General features: G+C 51.5%; 1 protein-coding gene across 1 annotated transcript; it reads left to right on the forward strand.

Annotated features, from left to right (window-relative positions):
• The first annotated feature begins 887 nt into the window (after positions 1-887).
• PNLDC1 (PARN like, ribonuclease domain containing 1) lies at positions 888-24,149 on the forward strand. Its single transcript, XM_040238925.1, has 18 exons — positions 888-1,319; positions 1,596-1,669; positions 3,493-3,532; positions 4,281-4,404; positions 4,582-4,670; positions 5,823-5,923; positions 7,531-7,607; positions 8,343-8,486; positions 8,998-9,067; positions 12,167-12,252; positions 14,505-14,560; positions 18,201-18,265; positions 18,661-18,714; positions 18,909-18,951; positions 20,649-20,748; positions 21,149-21,324; positions 21,410-21,508; positions 23,670-24,149. The coding sequence occupies exons 1-18, from the start codon at positions 1,201-1,203 to the stop codon at positions 23,731-23,733; spliced, it is 1,581 nt and encodes a 526-aa protein (XP_040094859.1). The 5' UTR covers positions 888-1,200; the 3' UTR covers positions 23,734-24,149.
• Positions 24,150-25,091: the final 942 nt, after the last annotated feature.

The raw sequence follows: 25,091 nt of genomic DNA on the forward strand, positions 1-25,091 counted from the left end.
GATTTCCTTCTCCAGGGGATCTTGGGCACCTAGAGATCAAACCCACCTCTCCGGCACTGACAGGTGGATTCTTTACCACTGCACCACCTGGAGGGGATTTTTTTCTAGGAGGCATAGGATCTAGATCATCTCAGTGTCAAGAATTCCTTCAGTTTGGGCAATTTTTGAGACTTGGTATAGCAGGTTTGATAAATGGTGTTACAAAGGCAACAGCGATGCCAAGTAGGGAAAAGGGGAGCGGGGAGGAGAGGAGGGTACAGGGCAGACATGTTAACAGTGATGGTCAAGGTGGGAAGAAGTGCCGATTTAAGAACCAGAGGCGATGCGGACCCCCATCCCCGCACCTTGGCTGCAGTACCTGCCTTATTGGAGTTCTTCAGGCGCTGTTGACTGGTCTGTTTTTACTCTTTCGGACTCTACTTTGTCCTACCGTGCCTCTTAATATTCCAGGTCTACGTAAATGACATTCTCCCCTTACAGGGATTGCAAAGGAATTGCTGCGGAGCATAAACGACCTCTGCTTGCTAGGGCGGGGGTCTAAGCGATCCTTAACCCTAGGGGATCAAATACAAGATGAAACACCTGTGGGCTGACAGGTGGCCGCGCCGCCCGCTGCGCATCCGGGGCTGGTGGGCGCGCGCGGGGGCTGTGCGTTTCTTCACTCCCCCACCCGCTCTCCGAGAGCCCTTTAAGGCGCCGGCGCGGCGCTTGCGTGTAAGCGCGAGGCGACCCGTGGCCGCACTCACTGGGCGCCCTCCGCCGAGCTGCTGCGTGGCCATGGACATAGGCGCCGATGAGTTTGAGCAGAGCCTCCCTCTGCTGCAGGAGCTCGTCCTGGGCGCGGACTTCGTGGGTAAGGCCCCAGGATCCCAGGCTTTGGCGCCGGAGCCGGCTGGCCGGCGCGCCTGGGGAAGGTATGGTTCTCGGGCGGGACCGTGTGAGAGAGGTGAGGCCCGGCGGGGTGGTCTCCAGGCCGCAGGAGACTCAAGCAGGGCCCCTCGGAAGGACAGTGGGACTCCTCAAGTTTGGGCAGTGGGATGTTGGTCAGCAGTTCACTCGTAGCCCCCGTGTAGTCCAGGTGGAATGGGGTGGCCTGGCATCCTCGCTTTGGCTCCTTCTGTTTTCCTTTCTCGACCTTACCTGGCTTCTCGAGCGCCAAGAAGGTGAGCCAGTACTTTTGCCACCTGCAGCGTTCATAGCATGACGAGCCTTGCGATAGTCTGTGCCTGGGGACTCTTGTCTTTTTTTGCCTCCCCTGCAGGTCTGGACATAGAGTTCACGGGCCTTCGTTCTAACCTGTCTGGGCCCCAGCAGATCAGGTAAAGCTAAAGCTGCCTTAGAGCTGGGCTGGAAAGCCTCTTCTGTGCCCTGGTTGGCCGGTGTTACTTATTAGCAGGCACCCTGTTGGCAGCGGGTGGGCAGGACAGCTTTTTGTGTGGGGGTTTGCAGACCTGGCTGGCTTTCCACAAAAGGCAGGTTCCCTAGTTGTAACAAGGAAAGCGCTGCCCTGGTTGAGAGCTGCTAACCCAGCGTGGAGGCTCCTGCCTTGATAGCATCTCCTTGCCTCTGGACTGAGACATCTGTTTTTTTCACAGTCTGTTTGACTTGCCATCAGAGTGGTATCTAAAGACCCGTCAGAGTGTTCAGCAATTCACCATCTGTCAGATCGGTGAGTTTAATCTTCAGCTGTTTGTTACGAGTTATTGAAGAAAAAACTTTTTTTAAAATTGTCTGTTTCCTACTGGTAAAACCTCTTTGGCGCCGTTCTTAGATACTGGCTGTCATTTTGCATGCTCGTTTGGTTTTTGTCCATGTCGTGCCTGTGAGACTTTTCAGAATAAGCAGAAACTTGATCTCCATGCCAGAATCAACATTAAGGCACCGGGACCATCTTCAAGGGGAAAGTGTGTATGTTTCCTTTAAGCAATCATACATAGCAAGATCATACTATAAATATGTTGTTCTGCATCTCCACCCCCCCCCACCACAAAGGGCTTTAGAGCTCTTTCTATATCAGTTTATACAGATTTCCGGTTCAGTTTTTTTAAAAAAATTTTTTTTTAATTTTTTTAATTGGAGGAAATTAAATATTGCATCGGTGTCTGCCATACATCAACATGAATCAGCCATAGGTATACGAATGTCCCCTCCGTCTTGAACCTCCCACCCCATCCCTCTAAGTTTTCACGGAGCACCTGATCATACACCCTGTATCATGCAGCAAATTTCCACTGGCTCTCTACTTTACATGTGGTAACTTATTTGTTTAGCACTCCTAACTGTATCTTTTGGCTCTGTCTCCTAATGATGAGTGCTTTGGTTGCCATTTGTATGTGATGAAACACGGTTTCATTGACTGTCTTAGCTCTTATATATTCCTGTGCACTCCTGAGTGTATGTGTTTGGTGTACTTGTAAAGGACCAAAGTAAATATTTTAGGTTTTGTGAGTGATACGGTCTACTTATGAAGTTACAACAACTCAGTGCTGTCCTTGTTAATAGGGAATCAGCTGTAGTTAATACATAAATGAATGAGCATGGCTGTATTTCAGTAAAACTTTTTTAAAAAAAAACAGGTCCTGAGCTGTTTTACTGATTGCTGCTTTTCCTGTGAATGAGTAACACCTGTGTGTGTTTGCTGTCTGTCTGCTGTTTTCTTATTTATTTGTCCTTTGCTGTTTTCTTATTTATTTTTGGATGTGCTGGATCTTCGTTGTGCTGGAGGGCTTTCTCTAGTTGCAGTGCCCTGGGCTGTTCTTTGTGCATCCCTTGGAGCATAGGATGCTCTTATTGCAGAGCACAGGCTTTTAGTTGCTCGAGGCGTGTGGAATCTTCCGAGACCAGGGACCGAACCCATGACCCCTGCATCGGCCCGCACTTTCTTATCCACTGTACCACATGGGAAGTCCTGCTGTTTTTCTGCTGTGATATGTTTCTTAATTGTGAGGCCTCTTTGAAAGTATGGGAAACAGCACTTGAATACGTTCGTATTGTTTTCCCCCTTCTTCAAAGTCTTTTACTTTGTGGTTTTTTTAACAGCACAAACATTTAAAAATTATTCACTGTATAAATCTTCATAGATTTTAGTGTTTCTTCTTGTTTTAAAACTATAAAAAGTGTCTTGTAAAGCAACTATAGTGCAATAAAAATTAATAAACTAAAAAATAATAAAACTGTAAGTGTCAATATTCTGTGTTTGAACAGCCATTTACAATTATTTCAGGAATTTGTGTGAATTAGTTTGACGGTTCTCCTGTTTTGACTCTTTCCCTTCCTCCCTTCATTCCTTTCTTCCTTCCTTTGTTTCTTTTTGAGAAGTTATCCTAAAGCCTATGTAGTAACTTTGGGTGTAAAGAACTGACTCTTAATTTGATACTCGGAGAGGCAAGAACCCCATTCCAGTGCTAGAGGGGATATGTTCAGAATGTTTTTTGAGTTAGCTTCTGGTAGCTTTTCTCTTGGTATTCATTCCGTCCACTGTTACTCTTCTAGGATTGTCTGTGTTCTCCAGTATTGAAGGCGAGTCGAACAAGTATGTATAAAGACCTTTGGCAAAACACCTGGCTCTCGCCTGTTTCTCTTCTCTACCTGTTCCCCCTTCAAATTCTGCTTACGGCTCTGAACCCCTTTGGCCTTGGATGCTCCATAGTCTCTCCTGCTTCCGGGCCCTCCACCCCGCCTCCCCTGCAGATGCTGGCTGGTCCTTCTCTCAAAGCAGCACCATCCCTGGGGGCCTCTCCCAACACCCCCAGACCTTCAGTGCCCCTTGCCATTCGTCCTTCTCTCCTGTGTGTATCTTCAGGCTTGCAGTCAGCAGTGTTACAATGAGGGTGACGTAGCTCCAGGCCTCAATGGTCAGAAAGGATGTGAATGGCAGCCCCTCTCTCTCAGATGGGGGTCAGACTGTCTGCCTTTTTTCACTGGCCCCCTGCACCAGTCATAGTACTTGAAACACAGCTGGCATTCAAATATAGTGAACCCTTGAATAACACAGGGTTTGAACTGCCTGAGTCTGCTTATACTAAATACACACTGTGGTACTCTATGATCCACAGTGGAGTCTGTAGGTGCAGAGGGCCTGTGACTAGACCTAGGGCAGGCTCTAAATTATATTCAGATTTCTGGCTGTAAGAACGACTGGTGCCCCTAACCTCTGTGTTGTTCAGGGGTCAGGTGGACTTCTCAAGGATGAGGAGGAGCCCACTCGGAAGTCTGCTCCATGAGCCAGAATTTTAAAAGTGTTTTCTGTCTTTTTCTCTGTCTTTTGTTTTTGTTTCTAGGTATGTAGCTCATTCTTGTAACTTCTTCCTCTTCCCTACAACATTTGGGGTTTTGGACTCAGAGTTCTCTTTCCAGGCTTCCAGTGTTCAGTTTTTGAATCAGTATGGCTTCGACTATAACAAGGTATGGCCTGGGAGGAGGGGGCCCGGAGGGTTGAGGGGCTGGGTGTCCACCTGGTCCGAGTCTGCTTCCTGTCGCCCTTCTGACTTGGTCACATACAAGCAGACAACAAAGGTTTCTTTCTCTGCTGTCGCACAGAGGATGCCACTGACTCGTTTCCTGGTCTCTCCCTGTCTTTAGTTTCTCAAAAATGGAATCCCTTATATGAACGAAGAACAGGAGAAGAAAATTAAGCACAACATCCTGACTGGGAACTGGAAAGTTCGCAGGTAAAGCCCGCTTCTCCGGCTGCTCTGTGGGGTTCTTTGTTGCTGGTGTGTTTCTGGCTTTGCTGGACGTGGTGACCTCATACCGTCCCCTTAAGCTGAGCTCAGCCACACATGACAGCCTGGAGTGCTGGTATGCCGTTCCTACGCCTGAGATCAGAAACCTCTCACTGCATAGCGTGGGACGAAGGGGCAAAAGAACGGACTCTTATTGGTCCTCAAAGAGGCAGGAACTCCATTCCAGTGCTAGAGGGGGAAAATGGCTCTATGGGACTTCCTGTGAGAGCCTTAGAGTTTTTCAAGGCAAGTCACAGGTGACCTTGATCATGTGGCCACGTGGCTCAGCTCGGGCATGCTGCCCCATGAGTTTGATCTGCTGTGCTCCCCGAGGGCAGGGTCTCTGCCTTTTCTTTGTCCTCCAGTGCCTGTTGTTGTGTGTTAACCCGGTCATGCTGTGGGGCTTGGGCCAGGCCTGCTCAGTGGCCTTGTGCGCTAGAAGGAGCCGGCCACCAGGGCCCAGGTCTGCTGAGCGTTGTGTGGTTCTGAACCAGTCCTTTAAGCTCCTTGGGCTTTCGATTCTTTGCCTTTATCGGTGAGAGGGTTAAATTAGACAGCTTTTAATTCTGGAATGTTATGATTGTCTGGTCCAAATCATTATGTAATGTTGGAATTTTATCCTTGTTCTTGGTTTTATATAAAAATACTGCTTTGGAAGGGAAAAGCAACTTGAATTTTTAATCTTCTGTTATGTTCAAACGTTGGAGAAAAGGCTTTCCTTTTGTCCACATGACACAGTGTTCTTGTATTTCTAATGCAGGAGAAGATGTATTTACCAAAGTTCCTTTCTTTTCCGTTCTTCACCAGATGGTGCTTTTCCACCTCTGAGAGGGGTGCTGAGGAGACAGACCCAATAGGGTCCCTTAGTGTTGGCTGTCTCCCAGCCCCTTCCCCCACAGGCCTGTCAGCAGGAGGGGGACATGCCCCTGTGGACGGACCCGAGGGTGGAGGCCAGGTGTTTGGTTTCCTCTTGTGACACAAGACTCGGAAAAGAAATGGTCTTTCTGGGCTCCGTTTTCTTGCCAGGATCACAGGGTGAACACGGGCGCCTTCTGGATCCCCTCCCGCATTAGTGTTATCTCACGTGCCCGTTTTCAGCTCTCTGGACAAAGACCAGATCAAGGTGGTGATTGACGAGGTGACACGCTGGCTGGACCTGGCGGAGGAAGGGGACTGGATGACCCTCCCTGGTATCGCCGGTAGGCAGGGGGCGGCCCCCGACCTGGGAGCCGACACTGTCACCTGGGGGAGCATGCCTTCTCCTCCGGTGGGCCCTGGGCATCGGCCCAGCAGACACGTGGTCCCTGTGATTAGATGGAGCTCTGACCTTGAGTGGGAGGTTGGAGGGCTGTCCGCCTGTTCTGAATTTGGAGGTTGAGGAAGTCAGGTTCCACTCAGCACCATCCTTTTCATCCCAATCCTTAGTGCCCCTTGGACTCTTCCTTTATTTACTTGCGTTAATCTCTGAATGTTTCTCCCACAGTACAGTGTGGGATTGCTGCCCTACATTAGCAGTTCTCAGCCTTGGTCATTGGACCCCAGGGGTCTCTGAGACCCTTTCCACGGGGTCCATGAGGTCAGAATGGTTATGAAAACATCACTTGGCTGCCGCTTGCTGCTGTCCTTGTGCCATCTGCACTGGTGGTCCCGCAGCCCCTGTGAGTGATGCCCCTGGTGCCTCCACACAGGTGGGCGTGGGAGCATCTGGCCACACAGCACTCATGTTCTTTGTTGCCACTTCCAGTTTAAAAAAAATTGTGACTTAAGAACCTTGTGAGTGAAATAACAATTCTTAGTTTTATTAAATTTCAACATTTCATTGCTCATCTTTTACAACGTTCTATGCATCAGTAGAAGTATAGAAGAAATAAATGTGCATGAAATATGGCTGCTGCTTCCTGAAGTACAGTGGTTACCTCGAGGAAAAGCACTTGGGCAAGATTTTGTGTTGAGAGCTGAGTTAGCTGCCTTCTATTTTTTAAATTTTTTTTAATGAAAGTAATTTTTTTTTTTCTTGGCCATGCTGTGAGGCTTATGGGATCTTAAGTCACCTGAGCAGGAATTGAACCTGAGCCCTTGGCATTGAAAGCAAGGAACCCTAATCACTGGACTGCCAGGGAATTCCCTGAAGGAATATAATTTTTACTTGAAGGAACTGACTGGTTATTTCGACGTGGGTATTTTCAGTCATCTTCTCAAGTGAAAAAAGTGAGCCTTGTTTTCAGGGAAACTAATCCCTAGTGTTTAGTAGAGATGAAATTTGAGCTTTCAGTCAGAAACTGAAATTTGAGAAGACTTCCTCTCTCATGATTAGCTCGACAGCTTTATGAGACCTTTCTGATGAGATGAGTGGCCACATGTACAAGGGTCTCTTGATGGCATCATATGGTATGTGAGCCTTTGGAAGGTGGTGTGTATAACTCAGGAAACCAACGTTCCCCAGATAACCAGTGCGTCGTGTCACACAATCATAGGCAAAAGTGTAAGGGGTTTATTATTTTTCAAACCTTACAGTTTTTAGTTTCATGTGTATGGTTTTAATTTCTGACATGGTGGACATCAAGACCTGTAACCCACACACACAAAGGCTCTTTGGGGTCCTCCGTTTGAGAGTGGCCCTGAGATCAGAGACTCAGAGAAAGCTGCCCTGGTTCATGCCGGGCCGCCCCTGTCACTCGGCCTAGGGACAGTGAAGAGCTGTCTTCCCACGTGCTCCCTCCATCTCTCTGGGGCTGCTGTCTGTGAGGCTTCTCCCCCCTGCCAGGGTCTCTCGTGGTTCCGTGCAAGCCTTGATTCCTTGCTGCAGGCTTCCAGGCCTTCGAGGTCCAGCTCGTACTGAGGAAGGCCCTCCCTGACATCTGGACGGTGCTGAGAGACCAAGGGGTGAGTTCCCACCTGGGGGGCTAGCCCCCATCATTTCTTCCTTGTGTGGCCAAATCTGGCCTCTGTGAGAGGGTCTTCTCCCCGACTCCTTCCCGTGTGGCCGAGTCTGGCCTCTGTGAGAGGCTTCTTCCCCCGACTCCTTCCCGTGTGGCCGAGTCTGGCCTCTGTGAGAGGCTTCTTCCCCCGACTCCTTCCCGTGTGGCCAAGTCTGGCCTCTGTGAGAGGGTCTTCTCCCCGACTCCTTCCCGTGTGGCCGAGTCTGGCCTCTGTGAGAGGCCTCTTCCCCCGACTCCTTCCCACTTCTTCGACCCCATTCCGGGATGCTCCGTGCCAAGTCCCTTCAGTCGTGTCCACCTCTTCACGACCACATGGACCGTAGTCCGCCAGGCTCCTCTGTCCTTGGGATTCTCCAGGCAGGAGAATGGAGTGGGCTGCCATGTCCTCCTCCAGGGGATCTTCCCGGCTCAGGGATGGAACCTGTGTCTCTCACGTCTCCTGCATTGGCAGGCGAGTTCTTCACCACCAGCGCCACCTGGGAACCCCGGAGAGGCCTCGGGTCGTCTGCCTGGTGGCTCCGTGGTAAAGGGTCCAGCTGCCATCACAGGAGATGGGTTTGATTCCTGGTCCGGCAGGATCCCACATACTGTGGGAGAGCCTAAACCCGTGTGCACCACAGCAGTGGAGCCTGGGAGCATTCCCAGGATGTGGGAGCTTGTCTCTTCCTCTTGCTCTCAGGTGATTGTAAAGAAGGTGAGTACGCAGCACCGCTGGTATCTTGAGAACACCTCCTGTGACCGAGAGAGCTGCTGGAAGGAGAAGATCCTTCTCTCTGCGAGGGGCTTTTCTGTGTTTTTCCAGATGCTGGTGAAAGCCCGGAAGGTAGGGAGAGAATTCGCTTTCCTTAGTCTTTTCGCGGTGTTTTGTATCTGACTGTAGAGACAGATGAGTCCTTCAACAGTAAACTCAGATTCCTTAAAATGAGTGCTTTCTTTTTGTTAACTAACTCTGTAGATCTAACCTTGCTTTTACAAAGTCATGATAGACTAATTTGGGGAAAGACTGTCCCTGTGAAATATTACCATTCCCTTGCTCCTTTCGGGCACACAGGCATTTCAATACAAATTGACCTAAAACTGCTTGGGGACCGCGTGTGTCGCTTCACAGCTTAGATCCCAGTGTGGCTGGGGCCTCAAGTTGCTCTGACCCACTGGTTTGCCTTTCTAGCATTTAAGCAGTCAGGCTGCCTTTCATGGGAGTAGGGATGGAATAACCATGTCATAAGAATGCAGTGGGTTTTAAAACTACACCCTTTGCCAGAGACAGCAGTTAGTCTATGGCGTTCGTATTTTTAAAATTTCCCTTCTCTCATCTGTCGATTTCCTCCAAGTAGCCCTTAGTGGGACATAACATGATGATGGACCTGCTGCATCTCCACGAGAAGCTCTTCCGGCCTCTCCCAGGTAGGGCCGACCCATCCTTCTCCTTCCTCTGACCTCAGCTTGCCATCGGGCAGAGGGATCGGCCCGGCTTTGTGCCCCTGAGGCAGCCCCTACAGGCATTGGATTTCCAGAGAGGTTGGGCGCATCTGTGCCTGTTACTGTTTTCCTGGAACTAGGTGACTTTCTCGGAGAAGGCAATGGCGACCCACTCCAGCACTCTTGCCTGGAAAATCCCATGGACAGAGGAGCCTGGTGGGCTGCAGTCCATGGGGTCGCTGAGTCGGACACAACGGAGCGACTTCACTTTCACTTTACACTTTCATGCATTGGAGAAGGAAATGGCGGCCCACTCCAGTGTTCTGCCTGGAGAATCCCAGGGACGGGGGAGCCTGGTGGGCGGCTGTCTATGGGGTCGTGCAGAGTTGGACACGACTGAAGCCACTCAGCAGCAGCAGCAGCAGGTGACTTTCTCAGGGAGAAAAGCTTATATTTGATTGATACTCCCCCCCGCATTACAGAAGTTGTTCAGTCTTGTTGTAAAACTTGGTGAAATCAGAGATGTGCAGGAGAAACAAACTTACCTTTAATCATGGCTGTAATTCTAACACTTTTTGCTTTTTCTTCTGTTGTGGCTTTTCCATGGGCTTCCCAGGTGTCGCATTGGTAAAGAGCCTGCCAGCCAATGCAGGAGATTTGAGAGATCTGGGTTTCATTGTCATGGACAGAGGGCCCTGGCGGGCTATAGTCCATAGGGTCGCAAAGAGTCGGTCGCGCACACACACACATAATCTTAACACTTCCTGCTTTTTCCTTTGTTTTGGCTTTTACATATTTGACCACACGATGTATTTTATTCCGTTTGGCTTTTTTCCCACATACCCAAAGCATTTATTTATGTCCTTAACCAGAGCTTCCCTGGTGGCTCAGAGGTTAAAGTCTCTGCCTGCAATGCGGGAGACCTGGGTTTGATCCCTGGGTCAGGAAGATCCCCTGGAGAAGGAAATGGCAACCCACTCCAGTATTCTTGCCTGGAGAATCCCATGGACAGAGGAGCCTGGTGGGCTACAGTCCACGGGGTCGCAAAGAGTCGGACACCACTGAGTGACTTCACTTTCACCTGAAATATCTTTTTGGGCTCCAAAATCACTGCATATGGTGACTGCAGCCATGAAATTAAAAGACGCTTACTCCTTGGAAGAAAAGTTATGACTAACCTAGATAGCATATTGAAAAGCAGAGACATTACTTTGCCAACAAAGGTCCGTTTAGTCAAGGCTGTGGTTTTTCCAGTGGTCATGTATGGATGCGAGAGTTGGACTGTGAAGAAAGCTGAGTGCCGAAGAATTGATGCTTTTGAGCTGTGGTGTTGGAGAAGACTCTAGAGAGTCCCTTGGACTGCAAGGAGATCCAACCAGTCCATTCTAAAGGAGATCAGCCCTGGGTGCTCTTTGGAAGGAATGATGCTGAAGCTGAAACTCTAGTACTTTGGCCACCTCATGTGAAGAGTTGACTCATTGGAAAAGACCCTGATGCTGGAAGGGATTGGGGGCAGGAGGAGAAGGGGACTACAGAGGATGAGATGGCTGGATGGCATCACCAACTCGATGGACGTGAGTCTGAGTGAACTCCGGGAGTTGGTGATGGACAGGGAGGCCTGGCGTGCTGTGATTCATGGGGTCCCAAAGAGTCGGACATGACTGAGCAACTGAACTGAACCTGAAATCATTTCAGTGGCTATACCGTGCTGTCTAATGGCTATCCCGGTCTTTTCCACGATGGATGCTGTTGGACACACTGCAGTGTGATGGAGTGTTAGCAGCTTGCATTCAAGAGTCACGCTTGAATCCTCATTCCATCCCTGTTACTCATGATCTTGAGCAAGTTACTTTAATGTAGCTGTTCTGTTTCCTTGTCTGTAAAATGAGGGTGATAATAGTATTAGTATCGGAATTGGGGATTAAATGAACTGATAATGCACAGAGAACACTGTTGTTCAGTCGCTCAGTCATATCCCACTCTTTGCAACTCCATGGGCTGTGGTACACCAGGCTTGCCTGTCCTCCACTATCTCCCAGAGTTTGCTCAAGCTCATGTCCGTTGAGTCGATGATGCCGTCCAACCATCTCATCCACTGTCACCCCCTTCTCCCGCCCTCAGTCTTTCCAGCATCAAGGTCTTTTCCAGTGAATTGGCTTTTCACATCAGGTGGCCAAGGTATTAGGAAACACTAGCGTAGCTGGAAAGGGGTGAACAGTTTCCCTAAGATTTTTCTAGGACATGAATTAATAAAACACCTCAGTTTGAGCATCTTGAGAGATTTGGGGAAGAATTAAGGGTCAAATAATCACTCCCCCCAAACTAAGCAGACAGGCAAACAAAGAAATTGCTGAAACAAAAGCTGTGGCCGAAAGGCCCCTGGAGGCGACCAGCTGGCCCCGTGGAGAGTGATGTGTAGATGCTGGGGGTGGTGAGTGGCCCAGGGTGGGGCAGGCGATCCTCTCACCTTGTGGGGGTCTAGAGTTAATGCCCCAAACTGGGAGACCACTGAGCAGCATAAGCTTTGTTTAGCAATGGTGGGAATACACACCAAAGGAAAAAATTGAAGGTCACTGCCTTCAGGGAATAGGAAATGGGAGGTTAGTGAGGAGAGGGTGAGCAGAGAGATTTCAGTTAGTTGGTTTTGCAGTGAACCTCTTTAGGTTTGCAGTATAATTTTGACAGATATGCAAATTAATAGGTGATTTTTATCAAGACACTTACAATTTTTAACTTACTGGATTTTTCTCTGAACAGTTATTTACAGGTTTCACATTTGTCTTTTCAGTAATATCTCTTTCTCCCTTTTGCCATTGTCTACAACTTTGCAAACTGCATTAACTAAGGTTGGTCATAGACAGTAGTCTGAATTTAATGGAAAACTGTTCGACTTCTGCTGTAACAGGGTAATGTCGGGTTGGTTTAAGATTCAGAAATCCTTAATGATGAGGAGCAAGGATGTTTTCAATTCCTGTTTTGTTTTATTTGCTTTACTAACCAGTGTTGGTGACAAGCTAGATTGGAGAATTTCTTCCCATTTTTACCAGTGATCTCACTTCTGACTACCTGGGTCTTTCCCTTCAGAAAGCTACGATGAATTTAAGCTGAATATCCACAACCTATTTCCTGTTCTCATTGACACCAAGAATGTGACGAAGGATATCTGGAAGGTAATTAAACTCCTTTGGGAAAGGAACACTTCATTAGTCCCAGGAACATTTAGCTTTCTCACTGTTTTCAGAAATTGTTCCATGAACCCTTTTCTCACATTTTATAGCCAATATTGGTTTTTTTATTTGACTACCTGTGAGTAAACTCCAGTACTTTGGCCACCTCATGTGAAGAGTTGACTCATTGGAAAAGACCCTGATGCTGGGAGGGATTGGGGGCAGGAGGAGAAGGGGACGACAGAGGATGAGATGGCTGGATGGCATCACTGACTCGATGGACGTGAGTCTGAGTGAACTCTGGGAGTTGGTGATGGACAGGGAGGCCTGGTGTGCTGTGATCATGGGGTCGCAGAGAGTCAGACATGACTAAGGTTGGTCATAGACAATAGTCTGAATTTAATGGGAAACTGTTTGACTTCTGCTGTAACAAAGGGTAATGTTGGGTTGGTTTAAGATTCAGAAATCCTTAATGATGAGGAGCAAGGATGTTTTCAATTCCTGTTTTGTTTTATTGTGATCATGGGGTCGCAAAGAGCGACTGAACTAAACTGAGTCATATTGGCTTATATGTAATCTTTTCTTCTTTCCCTCATTCAAGTTTTCATGCTTTGACTTATTGCTGTCTAGTTCATGGGCTTATTTAGATGGGTCAACAGAACAACTTATTCTAGAGCTTGGTAGATACCTCGTGCGTGTTTTCGATGTGCTTAAAAGTTGCCAGGGTTGGGGGGCAGGGACCCCACTTGAAAAATTTTACAGAGCATTTGGGTCAAGGAATTTCAGCCCAGATAACAAAATCACCTGAGAAGGTGAATACTGATACTTGGGCCGCACTTTTAGCTCCTCTGGTGTGGAGGGGCTGGGAGCGGCGTTTCTCCAGCTGCCAGGTGACTTCTGTTGTGCAGCTGGGGTTGTGTACTGCCCATGGAGAAGAGAAGCACCAGCTAGGTAAGATCCTGCTTAAAAGTTAAACCAAGTGTTTTAAATTGAGCCTTAAGCTGACGCCACAGAACTGGGACTGGGTTACTTGGTACATCTTTGCCCAGGGACATACTTAACTGCTCGCACCTATATTTGCAGCTCTGACGGTGTGCTGTGACGCTGCCCGTCTCCATGTAACCGAGTCAGAGGGCAAAGTGGGGAGGACGTGGGGGCTGATCTGAGGGAGTGAAGATAAGGTGAACTCTAGGACTTGGTGACCTGCCAGGTCCTTAGACAGCCCAGCGACCATGAGTCCTTGGCCACAGTCTGATGCCTTGGAGTCCTTAAACACTTGTCTTTGGAGGAAGATGGTATGAGTTGTGTTTGTGGCAGTTTTTTTTTAACTGGAGGACAATTGCTTTACAATATTGTGTTGGTATCCGCCATACATCAACATAAATCAGCCACAGGTATGCATATGTCCCCTCCTCTTGACTCCCCTTTCCACCTCTTACCCCATCTCACCCCTCTAGGTTGTCAGAGGGCACTGGCTTGAGCCCCCTGGTCCACAGCAAACTCCCACTGGCTGTCTGTTTTCCAACGGTGATACATCTGTCTCCATGCTACCCTCCCGATCTGTTGTACCCTCTCCTTCCCACACTGTGTGCACCAGCTGTTTTCTCCTTTGCTGCATCTCCTTTGCTGCCCTGAGTATAGGTTCATCAGTACCATCCTTCTAGATTCCCCGTGTATGTGCTGATATACAGTATTTGTCTTTCTCTTGCTGACTGACTTCACTCTGTGCAGTAGGCTCTAGATTCATCTACCTCCTTAGGACTGACTCATGCATTTCTTTTTCTATAGCTGAGTAATATTCCATTGTATATATATGTATGTGGCAGTTTTTTTCTAGGCTGGGTTATTGGGTCCCAAGCAAGTACACTAGGTACTCTGTCATCAGAATTAAGGAATAAGGACCAGGTGTGCGTGAAGAGAGAGGAGCTACAGGATGACCCAGAGTTTTCAAGGTCTTTTTAGTGGCCACTTGGTAATACTTGAGGTGCTTGCGTGCTCAGTCGTGTTTGACTTTTTGTGATCTCATGGACTGTAGCCCACCAGGCTCCTCCGTCCATGGGATTCTCCAGGCAAGAATACTGGAGTTTGGGTAGCCATATCCTTCTTCAGGGGATCTTCCCAAACCAGGGACTGAACCCTCGTTTCCCGCACAGTAGGCGGACTCTACCACTGAGCCCCCTGGGAAGTCCATTAAGCAGAGAGAAAACAAAACCTCAACTCTCTTACTCTACCTCATTTGTTTTCCATAATTACAGGAACTCAATTTTCCAAGGGTTTCAAATCTCTCAGAAGTTTATGAAGTCCTGAACAGGTAAGGAGGCTGTTTTCGGGGGGTGCTTAGAGAGCGGGGGTTCCCGGCTGGGCCAGTTTTGTTCCCCAGGGCACCTTTGGCAGCACCGAGACATTTCGGTTGTTTCAGCTCAGGGCACTCCTGGCACACCGTGAGCAGAGGCCAGGATGCACAGGAGAACCTTCAACACAAAGAATTCTCCAGTCCCAGATGTCACTGGTGCTGAGCCGAGGAACCCTGTTCTAGAGGGGAGGGGGCCTGGGCGGGAACTTAGAGCTGTTTGATTTCAGTTCAGTTGCTCAGTCATGTCTGACTCTTTGCGACCCCATGAACCATGGTGTTTTCTGTTGGCCAGGGTTTTATTTCTCCTGTGATCTGTTTGATTGTTGGAGTGATAAGCTCCGTGGGAACAGGTTTTATTCTTCCTTTGCACTCTTTCTCTTGGGCCTAAACAGTGCGAGGCACAGTAGGTGCACATTAAACTCCTGAGCGGCTGAATGACCCTGGTACCTGGCCAGGTTCCTGACCTTCCCACAGAAATGGCAGTCCAGTTTTCCCTCATGCCTGGTCATACCACGGAGGTGTGCCAGTGGGAACGAGTTGTCTGCAAGGAGGAGGAGTGGCTGGGGGCTGCTCTGCCGGCTCCTCCCTCCCCAGCTGGTGTCTTTCCCCTTCCTTCACCAGCTCCCAGAGCTTGCTCAGCCCAAGTCCATTGAGTCTCTGATGCCATCCAACCATCTCATCCTCTGTCATCCCCTTCTCCTCCTGCCCTGTCTTTCCCAGCATCAGGGTCTTTTCCAGTGAGTCAGTTCTTCACATGAGGTGGCCAAAGTATTGGAGCTTCAGCTTCAGCGTCAGTCCTTCCAAAGAACACCCAGGGCTGATCTCCTTTAGGATGGACTGGTTGGATCTCCTTGCAGTCCAAGGGGCTCTCAAGAGTCTTCTCCAACAGCGCCCAGCTTTCTTTACCATCAACCTTTCACATCTATACATGACTACTGGAAAAGCCATAGTTGACTAGATGGACCTTTGTCGGCTAAGTAATCTCTCTGCTTTTTAATACGCTGCCTAGGTTTGGGGTGCAGAGGGTGGCTGGGGGCAGTTGAAGTGGGACCTCCTAGGGAAGAACCTGTCTCTGTTGGTCACGTCGTCCAGCCATGCCCATGAGTGCCTGGCCCGGTCCCCACTGGCGTCTTACGAGTTTCCAGGAGGTGCTCTTTACTCACAGCATCACTTACTTCTGACGTGACAGTCTCCTCTGGCCTCTTTGGCTTCATCTTTTTTCCCTTTCTCACACGGACCTCCTGGTCCTCGTGAAGCCAGAGCAGGGAATCTTTCAACGTCCCCTCCTCCCCTGCAGACTTGTCTGTGGTGTTGTCACCTTCAGCACCCTCTCTCCCATCACATCGGATCCCCTCCTGTGTTCTGCAGGGTAGGAAGGGCTGTCCTCCCACGGCCTGCCCGCCCTCCTGGCCCCACCCCTTCCCTCCTTGTCCCGCCCCTTGCTCCACCCCCTGCCCACCTGGCCCCACGCCTTACCTCCTCTCCCCGCCCACCGCCCTCCTAGGCACCCCCCTCCTCGGCACCCCCCACCCTCCACCCCCACCGCCTTCGATGTCCCAGCCCCTTCCTCTGTCCGTCCTCGGCTTCAGCATCCCTTCTTCTAGCTCAGAAAGTATGACGCTCTCCTTGGTCCCCACCCCTCCACTGCGGTCCTTGTCCTTCTCTTGGTACAGCAAGTCTGTTCAGAGACCCCGGCCCCCGCCCCCGCCCCGAGGCCAGTTGTCTTCTCTCCAGGGCACGCAGTTTCCCCATCCGGTGGGATGATGCACAGAGGTGTTTGGACCAGGGGGAGGCGGGGCCTCGCTGGGGTCTGACACAGTGGGCCCCACTCCCCCTTCCCTTCTGTTGAGACCTTTCCTGGATCTCTCTTATTTTCTGGTGAGGGTTGTCCTCTCTTCTCTGCGTGCTCCCCTGTCGTCCCTTCATCTCTCAAGGGCCCCTCCGCAGCTCTCTCCTTCCTCCTAACCGTGCCCCGGGTGATCGAGCCCACCTCGTCAGCCTCAGCGACCGCTTCTGTCCCACCGGGGCTCCAGACTCCTGCTTGCTGTCCTTTGTTGTTCCTGCCCCACGAGGCCTGCAGGCACCTTCTGCTTGGCCCCCCTGTCCCCTTGTCCATCCGTCAAGCCTGCTGCTATGTCTGCAGCAATTTTTGCCACCCCAGCGCCGGGCTGACGGCATCTTTGCAGGTGCTGCATCTAGACCTCTTGGGCTTAAACCCCAGCTTTGTGGCTCACTGGCTTTGTGCATGACCTTGAGAGAACGGCTTAACCTCTGCGTGCCTCAGTGTTACCACCTGAAGAGAGGGAGTCATTGCACGGAAAGCCCACGCTGGCCCTGAGGGTTACACGAGCTCGCGCGTGGGAGGGGAGCTGGGGCTGTGCCCTGCGTGTCGTCCACACTTAGCCAGACGTCCACTGCCAGGGCAGATCCACGGCCACCTTGCGCCCCAGACACATGCCGCTTGACAGATGAGGAAACTGGGCTTCACAGCCGCTAAGCGAATAGAGAGGCGCCAGTAGATTTTGTTGGGAATCAAATGGAAGGAAGATTTCCCTGTTGAGTGCTGCCCTCGTTCACCCACATGCCAGGACCGAGCCCTGGAACGTGTCCTGGAGCTGGACTTCCTGTATCTTCTAGTCTAGTCCTGTGAGTTTTACTCCCTGAATGTCCTACACTCTCCTCCTTTTTTGGCATCCTCGAGTCATTGCCTTCACTGAGGCCTTTACCTTTCATTTCCGAGGTGTTGGGGGCTCCTACCTGGTAGCTGGGTGCCCCTGACCTACTTTATTTCCTGTGCTTCTGTGGTTCCTGATGCCCCCACACATCACCCGAGCTCTTTCCCCACCCCCTGCTTTCACTGCAGGCTATGGCCACACTCACGTCTCGGCATCATGGGTCAGGGCCCGCCCTTTCTGTCGCGTCACCGTCTGCTCTTCTCTCAGCCCCAACACCTGGTGCTGTCCGCTCTCCACTCAGCCCCACAGAGTTCCTGGGGTTCAAGGCTCTCCTGTAAGACCAGCACCTTGGGCACTGCATTCCCAGGGTGCGCTGGACAGTAAGGCCCCGAGGGCAGAGCCGGCCTGGAGTTGGTCCTGGCACCTTGGCTGGGGTCACATGTCTGGTAGATGCTCAGAAGGATGCAGGTGCAGCTTCTCGGGTCGCTGTTCTTTCATCCGTCCTGTTGCTGGGTTACCAAGACCCATCTGCCCATGCCTAGATCCCTGGTTTTTGTTTGCTTAAATTTTACTTTCTATTAGAAGCACAGTTTGTTGTGATTTAAAAGGAGTCCTGGTACTTACTGTGTGTGTGTGTACACGCGTGTGCACAGTCATGTCTGACTCATTATGACCCCATGGACTGTAGCCCACGAGGCTCCTCCGTCCGTGGGATTCTCCAGGCAAAAATACTGGAGTGGGTTGCCATTTCTTTCTCCAGGGGATCTTCCTGACCCAGGGACTGAACCTACGTGTCTGTGTCTCCTGCACCAGCAGGCAGGTTTTTTCCCAACTTCTCCCCGTAGTCCCAGTACAGAGGGCACTTTTGGTTAACTCGAGAGGGTGAGGGGAGCACACAGAGGGACCATTTTCTTCTCTCCTAGTGACTTGAACCCCACCAAGAACTCCGGGCCGGTGATCATTCACGCCAGCAGGTGTGAGAAGTACGGTAGGTCCCCTTGGCCGGGCTCCCACATGGTCGGCACGGCTTTGAGATGCTGGCGCTCAGGCCGGTCCCCACGCAGAAGTGGGGGGGAGTCCGGGTAGGGCTTCTCCGGTGCCCTGTCCACGTTGTAACCCCTCCCTCAAAAGGAGCAGTCCCGGGGTCCATGGGTCTGTTGGGAAGCCCTCTGCTTCCTGATTCTGTGGGCGCTCTTGCCACCGTGTGTCTGGGGGTGTCTAGGTCAGGGTGGCGTGAGGCTGGGAGAAGGGTCATGGTCTCTGGAGGAATAGCCGTGTGTGGGTTGTGTGTGCACGGTCGACGTGGGTGTGGGCCTGGGGGCATGCCCTCTCCCAGGCTGCATTCTAACCGCTGTCCCTCATGCTTCTGGGGAAACCCTGCAGTGGAGACCAAGTACCCCCACGAAGCAGCGTACGACGCCTTCCTGTGCGGGTCAGGTGAGCACCGCCACCCCCTTCCAAAGTTGGGGGGGGCTGTGTCTTCTTTGCAATAATCCCTCACCATCCCTGGGCTCCCCCCGATTTACTTCCAGGTGGGCGGCCCCTTGGAAGTAAAGCCTGACTTTGTGTATCACGTAAGGCGGGCGGGCGCGCCTTGGTGTGGGTCACGTTGCTAGCTTCTTCTCTTCCAGTTCTGTTGAAAGTGGCGCACCTGCTCCTGTGGAAGGTACACAGGTGAGTGTTGCTCTCATCCCGTGACCGGTCCGTGGTCGGGAATAAGCCAGGGCCTCGAGGCGCCCACGCTCTCCCAGAGGAGGAGGACACGTGTAAACGACACGTTCATGAGCGGCGGGCAGCTCGCCTCCATGGGTGGCCTTTCCCCCCGACCCCTGGGCTGGCCCCTGCCTTCCTGCCTCTTGTCCCGGCCTTGGGAAAAGCCCCTGTCAGGCCAGGCCGTGGGCGAGGCTCGGGTTCCAGCCCCCGGCCCAGAGCTCCCAGCACCATGTGCCTGCTCCATCGATTACCCTCCTATTTCCTCATACCATGTGAATCACAGTCAGCTGAGAAAACAGAGCTGATCCGGGGACAGATAATCCGTGCCTGGGTCCCAGTCAGGCTGCGGGAGAGGCCAGGGACCTGGGATAAGGCATCTGCAGGGGAGGTTCTTAAAAGCCCAACCTGGAATTGGAGCTGTGTGTTCTCAGGGCCTCAGCCTCCTGGACGCCTGCAGGGCTCAGCTCGTGGGCACCAGCTGCACACGTGTGCCTCACGCTCAGCAGCACCACCCTTGCCACACACGTGTGCTCGGTAGGATAGAGCATGCCCAGGGCAGGAGCCAAACAAAGTCGTGTTCTCTGGGGCTGACCTAAACGTTTTCAGACTGTACCCTGTTCGTCTGGGTGCTCCCTGCACTTGTCCATTTTGGTAGAGGGTACCATACTGGCAGCAGCTTGTGGTGCAGAGGTTAAAGCGTCTGCCTGCAATGTGGGAGACCTGGGTTTGATCCCTGAGTCGGGAAGACCCCCTGGAGAAGGAAATGGCAACCCACTCCAGTATTCTTGCCTGGAGAATCCCATGGACGGAGGAGCTTGGTGGGCTACAGTCCACGGTTCGCAAAGAGTCGGACTCGACTGAGCGACTTCACTTTCACCATTCTGGCAACCTACTCCAGTATTCTCGCCTGGAGAATCCCATGGGCAGAGAAGCCTGGCGTGCCATGGTCCATAGGGTCGCAGAGAACTGGACACGACTGAAGCGGCTAAGCACGCGTGCACTGTACATAAAATAGCCCGTGACATCCCGGTGTGAAGCTTGTAGCTTAAGTGAGACATTGATAGCTTAAGAAATCCACCCCCTCCCTGCCCCCCATCTCTGTCTTCCCTGCACCCTGACAGCGGGGAGCAGTGGAGCCTTTTGGTGCCCTGGTACCTGGGCCTCGCTTCCTTCATTTCTTTTACTCCTTACCACCTAACCACCCTCCTTGGTGTAGAGGGGTTCTGTGGCAGCCCAGGCCCGCCTGACGCCATGGCCCATGCTTTCTCGGGCATGTGGTGGGGGCTGGTGACAGAACCAGACTGTGGGGGGAGGGACGGCCCTTTGGACAAAGTGGGGGGTGATGCCCTCTCGAGGGGCAACAAAGGCGACCTGCCTCTCATTCTCTGACCTGTGGCTGGTGTTTGTCAGCCCAGAGGTGTTCACCGACGTGTCGCCTGCAGATGCTGACCCCTGGATGCTCCCCCTGGGCTGGGGCTATGCTGAGAGCTTGCTGGTCGTGGGGGGAATGTCCAGTAACAGAAGCCCTAGGGCTTACGAGGAGAGGTAGGAGGGTGGTGTCAGGCAGCGCCGCCCCGCTGTCCCCAGGCCCCAGCTGTGGCCAAGGGCTGGGCACGGTGCCGGTAGGCTGAGTGCTGGGGCGTTTTCTGCCCTCACAGCGCTGTTCCCATCCCTGAGCCCAGCTTCCCGCTCTACCTGGACGTGCTGGCGCCCTACGTGAACCAGGTGAATCTTATCCGAGCCGGGGTCCCCAAAATCGTAAGTAGACTTCACTCTGCTCTTTGTAGGGGAGGGAGACAGGCTCGTGCTAGGACGCAGCATGCTCCTCTGGGCTCTCTTTAGGGCTTCTGACAGCAGCCAGACTCAGAGTCGAGAAGGGTGCTCACAATGAGCCTGTTATTTTTTTTTTCTCGTGTTTCCCTGCTAGAAGCAAGGTGACCTCGCTTGTTCCTTCTTTCTCTCCCACCACCACCACCCCTGGCAGACAGCCCCTTTCCTAGTTTCTCTTTCAGGATGTTCAAGCTGGGTGGGCGGTCAGTCCATGGGAGCTGTGGGAAATCTCTTCTCCTCCCTGCCTTCTAGAACAAGCTGGGTGGGTGGTCCTCCCTTCCATAGGAGCTGTGGGAAATCTCTTCTGCTTCTCCTCCCTGTCTTCTAGAACTTTGCGGGCCCAGACTCCCCTAGCATCCGCCCCCCCATCCTCATCCTCACCGTCAGGAAGTGGCCAGGAGTCAGCGAGCAGCAGGTCTACCGCGAGTTTCAGAACTTCTGCAAATTCGACGTCAGGAGGCTCACGCGGAGCCAGTTCCTGCTCATGACCAATAAGTTCAAGGAGTAGGTGCCTGGGCTCTCGGCCCGCCCCAGCCCCCAGGGAGCAGGCCCAGCCCCCATGTCCCTGACCGCGCCCTTCCCTTGGCAGCACGCGGAGCATCCTGAAGGAGTACAAGTGCCACCCGACGCTGCGGATCTCCCTGTACCGCTACTGGAGACACTCCCCGAACATCAACTGCCTGCTACAGTAAGTGGCCGGCACGGAGCCTGCCTCACGGGGCTGGTGATCCCCAACAAGTCGACACAGCTTGCTGGCTGGGGTGTGTCGTGAAGGGGTCGTAGACGAGCACCTCTTTGGTGGACCTCTTTGCGACCCCCATGGACTGTAGCCCACCAGCCTCCTCTGTCCATGGGATTTTCCAAGCAAGGGCACTGGAGTGGGTTGCCATTTCCTTCTCCAGGGGATCTTCCTGACCCAGGGATCAAACTCGGGTCTCCCGCATTGCAGGCAGATGCTTTACCATCTGAGCCACTAGGGAAGCCCTTCCTGTAGGGAATAGCAGATAATTGCTCAAGCATCTGCAATGCAGTGGCAACCCACTCCAGTATTCTTGCCTAGAGAATCCTCTGGGCAGAGAAGCCTGGTGGGCTGCTGTCCATGGGGTCGCACAGAGTTGGACATGACTGAAGCGATTTAACATGCATGTATGCATTGGAGAAGGAAGTGTCAACCCACTCCAGTATTCTTGCCTGGAGAATCCCAGGGACGGAGGAGCCTGGTGGGCTGCTGTCTATGGGATCGTACAGAGTCGGACACGACTGAAGCGACTTAGCAGCAGCAGCAGCAGTCCTAGGTTCCAGGGCTTCATCGGTGAATGAAACCCAAGCCCCTGTTATCATGGAGCTCAGGATTTAGTGGGAGGTAGCAGACAATGAACAGATGAATTGCGTGGTCTGGTAGGTGATGAAAGAGAAATGAGCAGGGTCAGGAGGCAGGAGGGGTGGCCTGGGGGGAGGTTGTTCTTCGAAGGGGAAGGTGGGGGCCCTCGTGGAAGGCTGGCGAGGAGGGGAAGGGAGTGAGCCAAGCCCACGGACAGTGGAGGGACCAGTGTCCGTCCAGGCAGAGGGGTTGGCGGGGAGGGGGGCCCTTGAGTGGGGCCTCCTAGTGTTGTCGAGGGGTAGCGAGAAGCCACTGAGACGGGGAGGAAGGAGCAGGAGGCGAGGCCGCAAAGGCCGGCAGGTCCCGATGGAGCAGAGGGCACTGGGTGAGGACCTGGGGAAGCTGGGTCTCCATCGACAGTCCTGGCAAGCCGCGGTGCCTCGCTGCTCACTAAGACACTGGGGGACACAGGCCAGGAGTCTTCAGGAAGCCAGGCCACCAGGACACATGGCTCCCCTGCAGCTTGGGCCCCTCAGTGACAGGAGTGATGGGGGTGGTGGAAGTGGGAGCCGACAGACAGGAGCAAGGTCAAGTTTAAATCCAGGGTGTGGTGCCTGAGCAACTGGGAAGATGGGACTGCTCTTAACTGAGCTTCAAAGGTTTCAGATTCCCGATAGGGGCCAGATCCACTGAAAACCATGTCGTCGTTGTCTCGTTGGCATAAAAACTCCCTCTGTGTCAACCACGTGGTGGTGGTGGTGGTGGAGTCGCTCAGTCGTCTCTGACTCTTGCGAGACGGTAGCCTTCCAGGCTCTTCTGCCCTTGGGATTTTCCAGGCAAGAATACTGCCTTGGATTGACATTCCCTTCTCCATGCAAGCCACACCGTTGGCCTATAAGTAGTTCTTTATGGTATAATCCCAAGAAACTATTCGCTGTGGCTTGTGTATGCATTAATACTACTTGTTTGTTTATAAATTAAACTTTTCTTATTTTGAAATAAGATGTCTTTTTTTGTAGATGTCATATGAAAAAAATACCATATTTGTAGATGTTCCTTTTGAGTATCTACATATATGAAATTAAAGAAATGTTAAATAATGTAACCATGGGAAAAGTATAATCTGCAGAGATGGAAGCCTGGGCAAATGTTTCGATAATAGGCAATGAAACTAGCAAAACAGGCAAGATATTTTGGTGACAACTAAATTTAAATGAAATCTTCATACAAAGTCCCATTAAAATAAATGCTGAAAATTCTGGAGAGAGAAAAAATGCTTGGCTGCTCAGCAGCCCCTTTGCCTTTCCTCCGCTAACGTAAGCCACCAGGGAAGATGCCCTCTGCATCCCAGGGCCCCAGGGCCGTTCCAGCCTCGAGAGAATGTGGGCAGCGGAGGCGGGAGGGGAGAAGGGGGCGGAGCCCGCGCCAGCCTCTCCCGCTGGGCTGGGGGCTGGGGGGGGGGGGGGGGGGGGGGGGGGGGGCGGCCTCCACACGGGCCAGGTCGCTGAGCCGGGTCCTTGTCTTGCAGAGTCTGCGGCGTCATTACCACCTGGGCCTTCATCGCGTTTCTCCTGGGAGGAGCTGGTCCTTGAGGGCAGCGAGGCCACCTGCAGCTCCGTCCTGTCTGCATGCAACCCCCTGTTTGTTTGCCTCACATCCTCCGTGCAGATGGATTCTTACCGTCCTCACAGGGAACTGTGTTCTGTTTTCAACGTGAAAAAGTCTGTAAATATTATCACCGATAAGTCCTTTGTTTCTATAAATGACTGAGGAGAAGTCATGTCTCCTGGGCGTTTAAGCTCACGTTCCAGAATGTGTTCTGAACAGACAGCTAGGTATCCAGCGGAGCTGGCCCCTGAGCGAGCCAAAGGCTCTGTTATCTCTGGGTGAGAAATCATTAGCCAGTCAGTTAACAGGGATTTAGGCCTAAGAAATGGCCTCAGTTTTAGTACAGGGGAAAAGTAAACCCAAGTGTACACGTGCACAGGTGTTGATCTGTTTTTATTTTGGGGTTTCGCTTTGGGGTTTTTTTGTTTGTTTGTTTGCTGGGTCAAAAATAGTTTTTACTGAGGAGAAAAGACTCCAGCCTACACATGTGCTACTTGTAGTTAAAATTTTATATGTTTAAGTTGCAGAATATAGCATTTCATAGGTTAGAAAAGAGAACAGTTAATATCAGAATCTTGGAAAATACTATGTAGAATAAGTAAATAGGACATCGTATCCTTAGATTTGTGTAGTTCAACTCTAGTGAGTGTAAAGGCAGGTTGATTTTCCTTCTCACTCATTTGGTCACTAATTCAGCAAATACTTATTGAACTTCTATGATGAACGTGTCTTTTGGATGTTTATGGTGATAGTCCTTTAGTTTTTGTTTTCTAATTGGATTGCCATTTATAAAATTACACATGGCCCCTGATGTTTTGCTAAGAAGTTTCCCCTCAGATAAATAGGGGTAGAGCAGACTAAGGTTTTATGGTCCATGTTTGAGATAAACATTATAAACCCTAAAGTATTAATACTCACTTTGGAAACAAAGTGACCTGTAGCACAGGTGTGTGTCCCGAGACAGGTAGGATCAGATTCTTTTCTTTCCTCAGCAGTGCCATGCACTTCACTTGGCTTTATCGGGAGCTGTTCTCTGTTGGGGGTTGAACTTGGCTGTGCTGTGTGCTCAGCCTTGAACTTGACTTCATTATTCAGCAAAGCCTTGAGCTCTGCGCGAAAGAGGTTTTTTCCTCTGTAAAAGCAGAAGTCTTAGAGATGGCGGTCACCCAGAAGAAGAGTTTGGAAGCTGCCATTCCAGAAGACTCTTGTCCTGGGGTGTGAGTGATACGCTGACCGATGGGCTGCTGTCCCTACAGCCTTCTGGGCAGTTCTTGTGTTCAGACCAGTGAAACGCTTCCCTCGGTCGGGGGAAGGGGGCTTTGTCGATCTGTCCACACAGCAT

Source organism: Oryx dammah, unplaced genomic scaffold (genome assembly GCF_014754425.2).
Source record: "Oryx dammah isolate SB20612 unplaced genomic scaffold, SCBI_Odam_1.1 HiC_scaffold_4, whole genome shotgun sequence".
In the NCBI taxonomy this organism is placed as follows: Eukaryota; Metazoa; Chordata; class Mammalia; order Artiodactyla; family Bovidae; genus Oryx; species Oryx dammah.

Bases quoted from the DNA above. Each gene is read 5' to 3' on its own strand.
- PNLDC1 (XM_040238925.1), top strand. From the start codon at position 1,201: ATGACGAGCCTTGCGATAGTCTGTGCCTGGGGACTCTTGTCTTTTTTT. The intron at 1,320-1,595 runs GTAAAGCTAAAG...TTTTTTTCACAG, and splicing joins TCTGGGCCCCAGCAGATCAG to TCTGTTTGACTTGCCATCAG. The intron at 18,715-18,908 runs GTGAGCACCGCC...CTTCTCTTCCAG, and splicing joins CGCCTTCCTGTGCGGGTCAG to TTCTGTTGAAAGTGGCGCAC.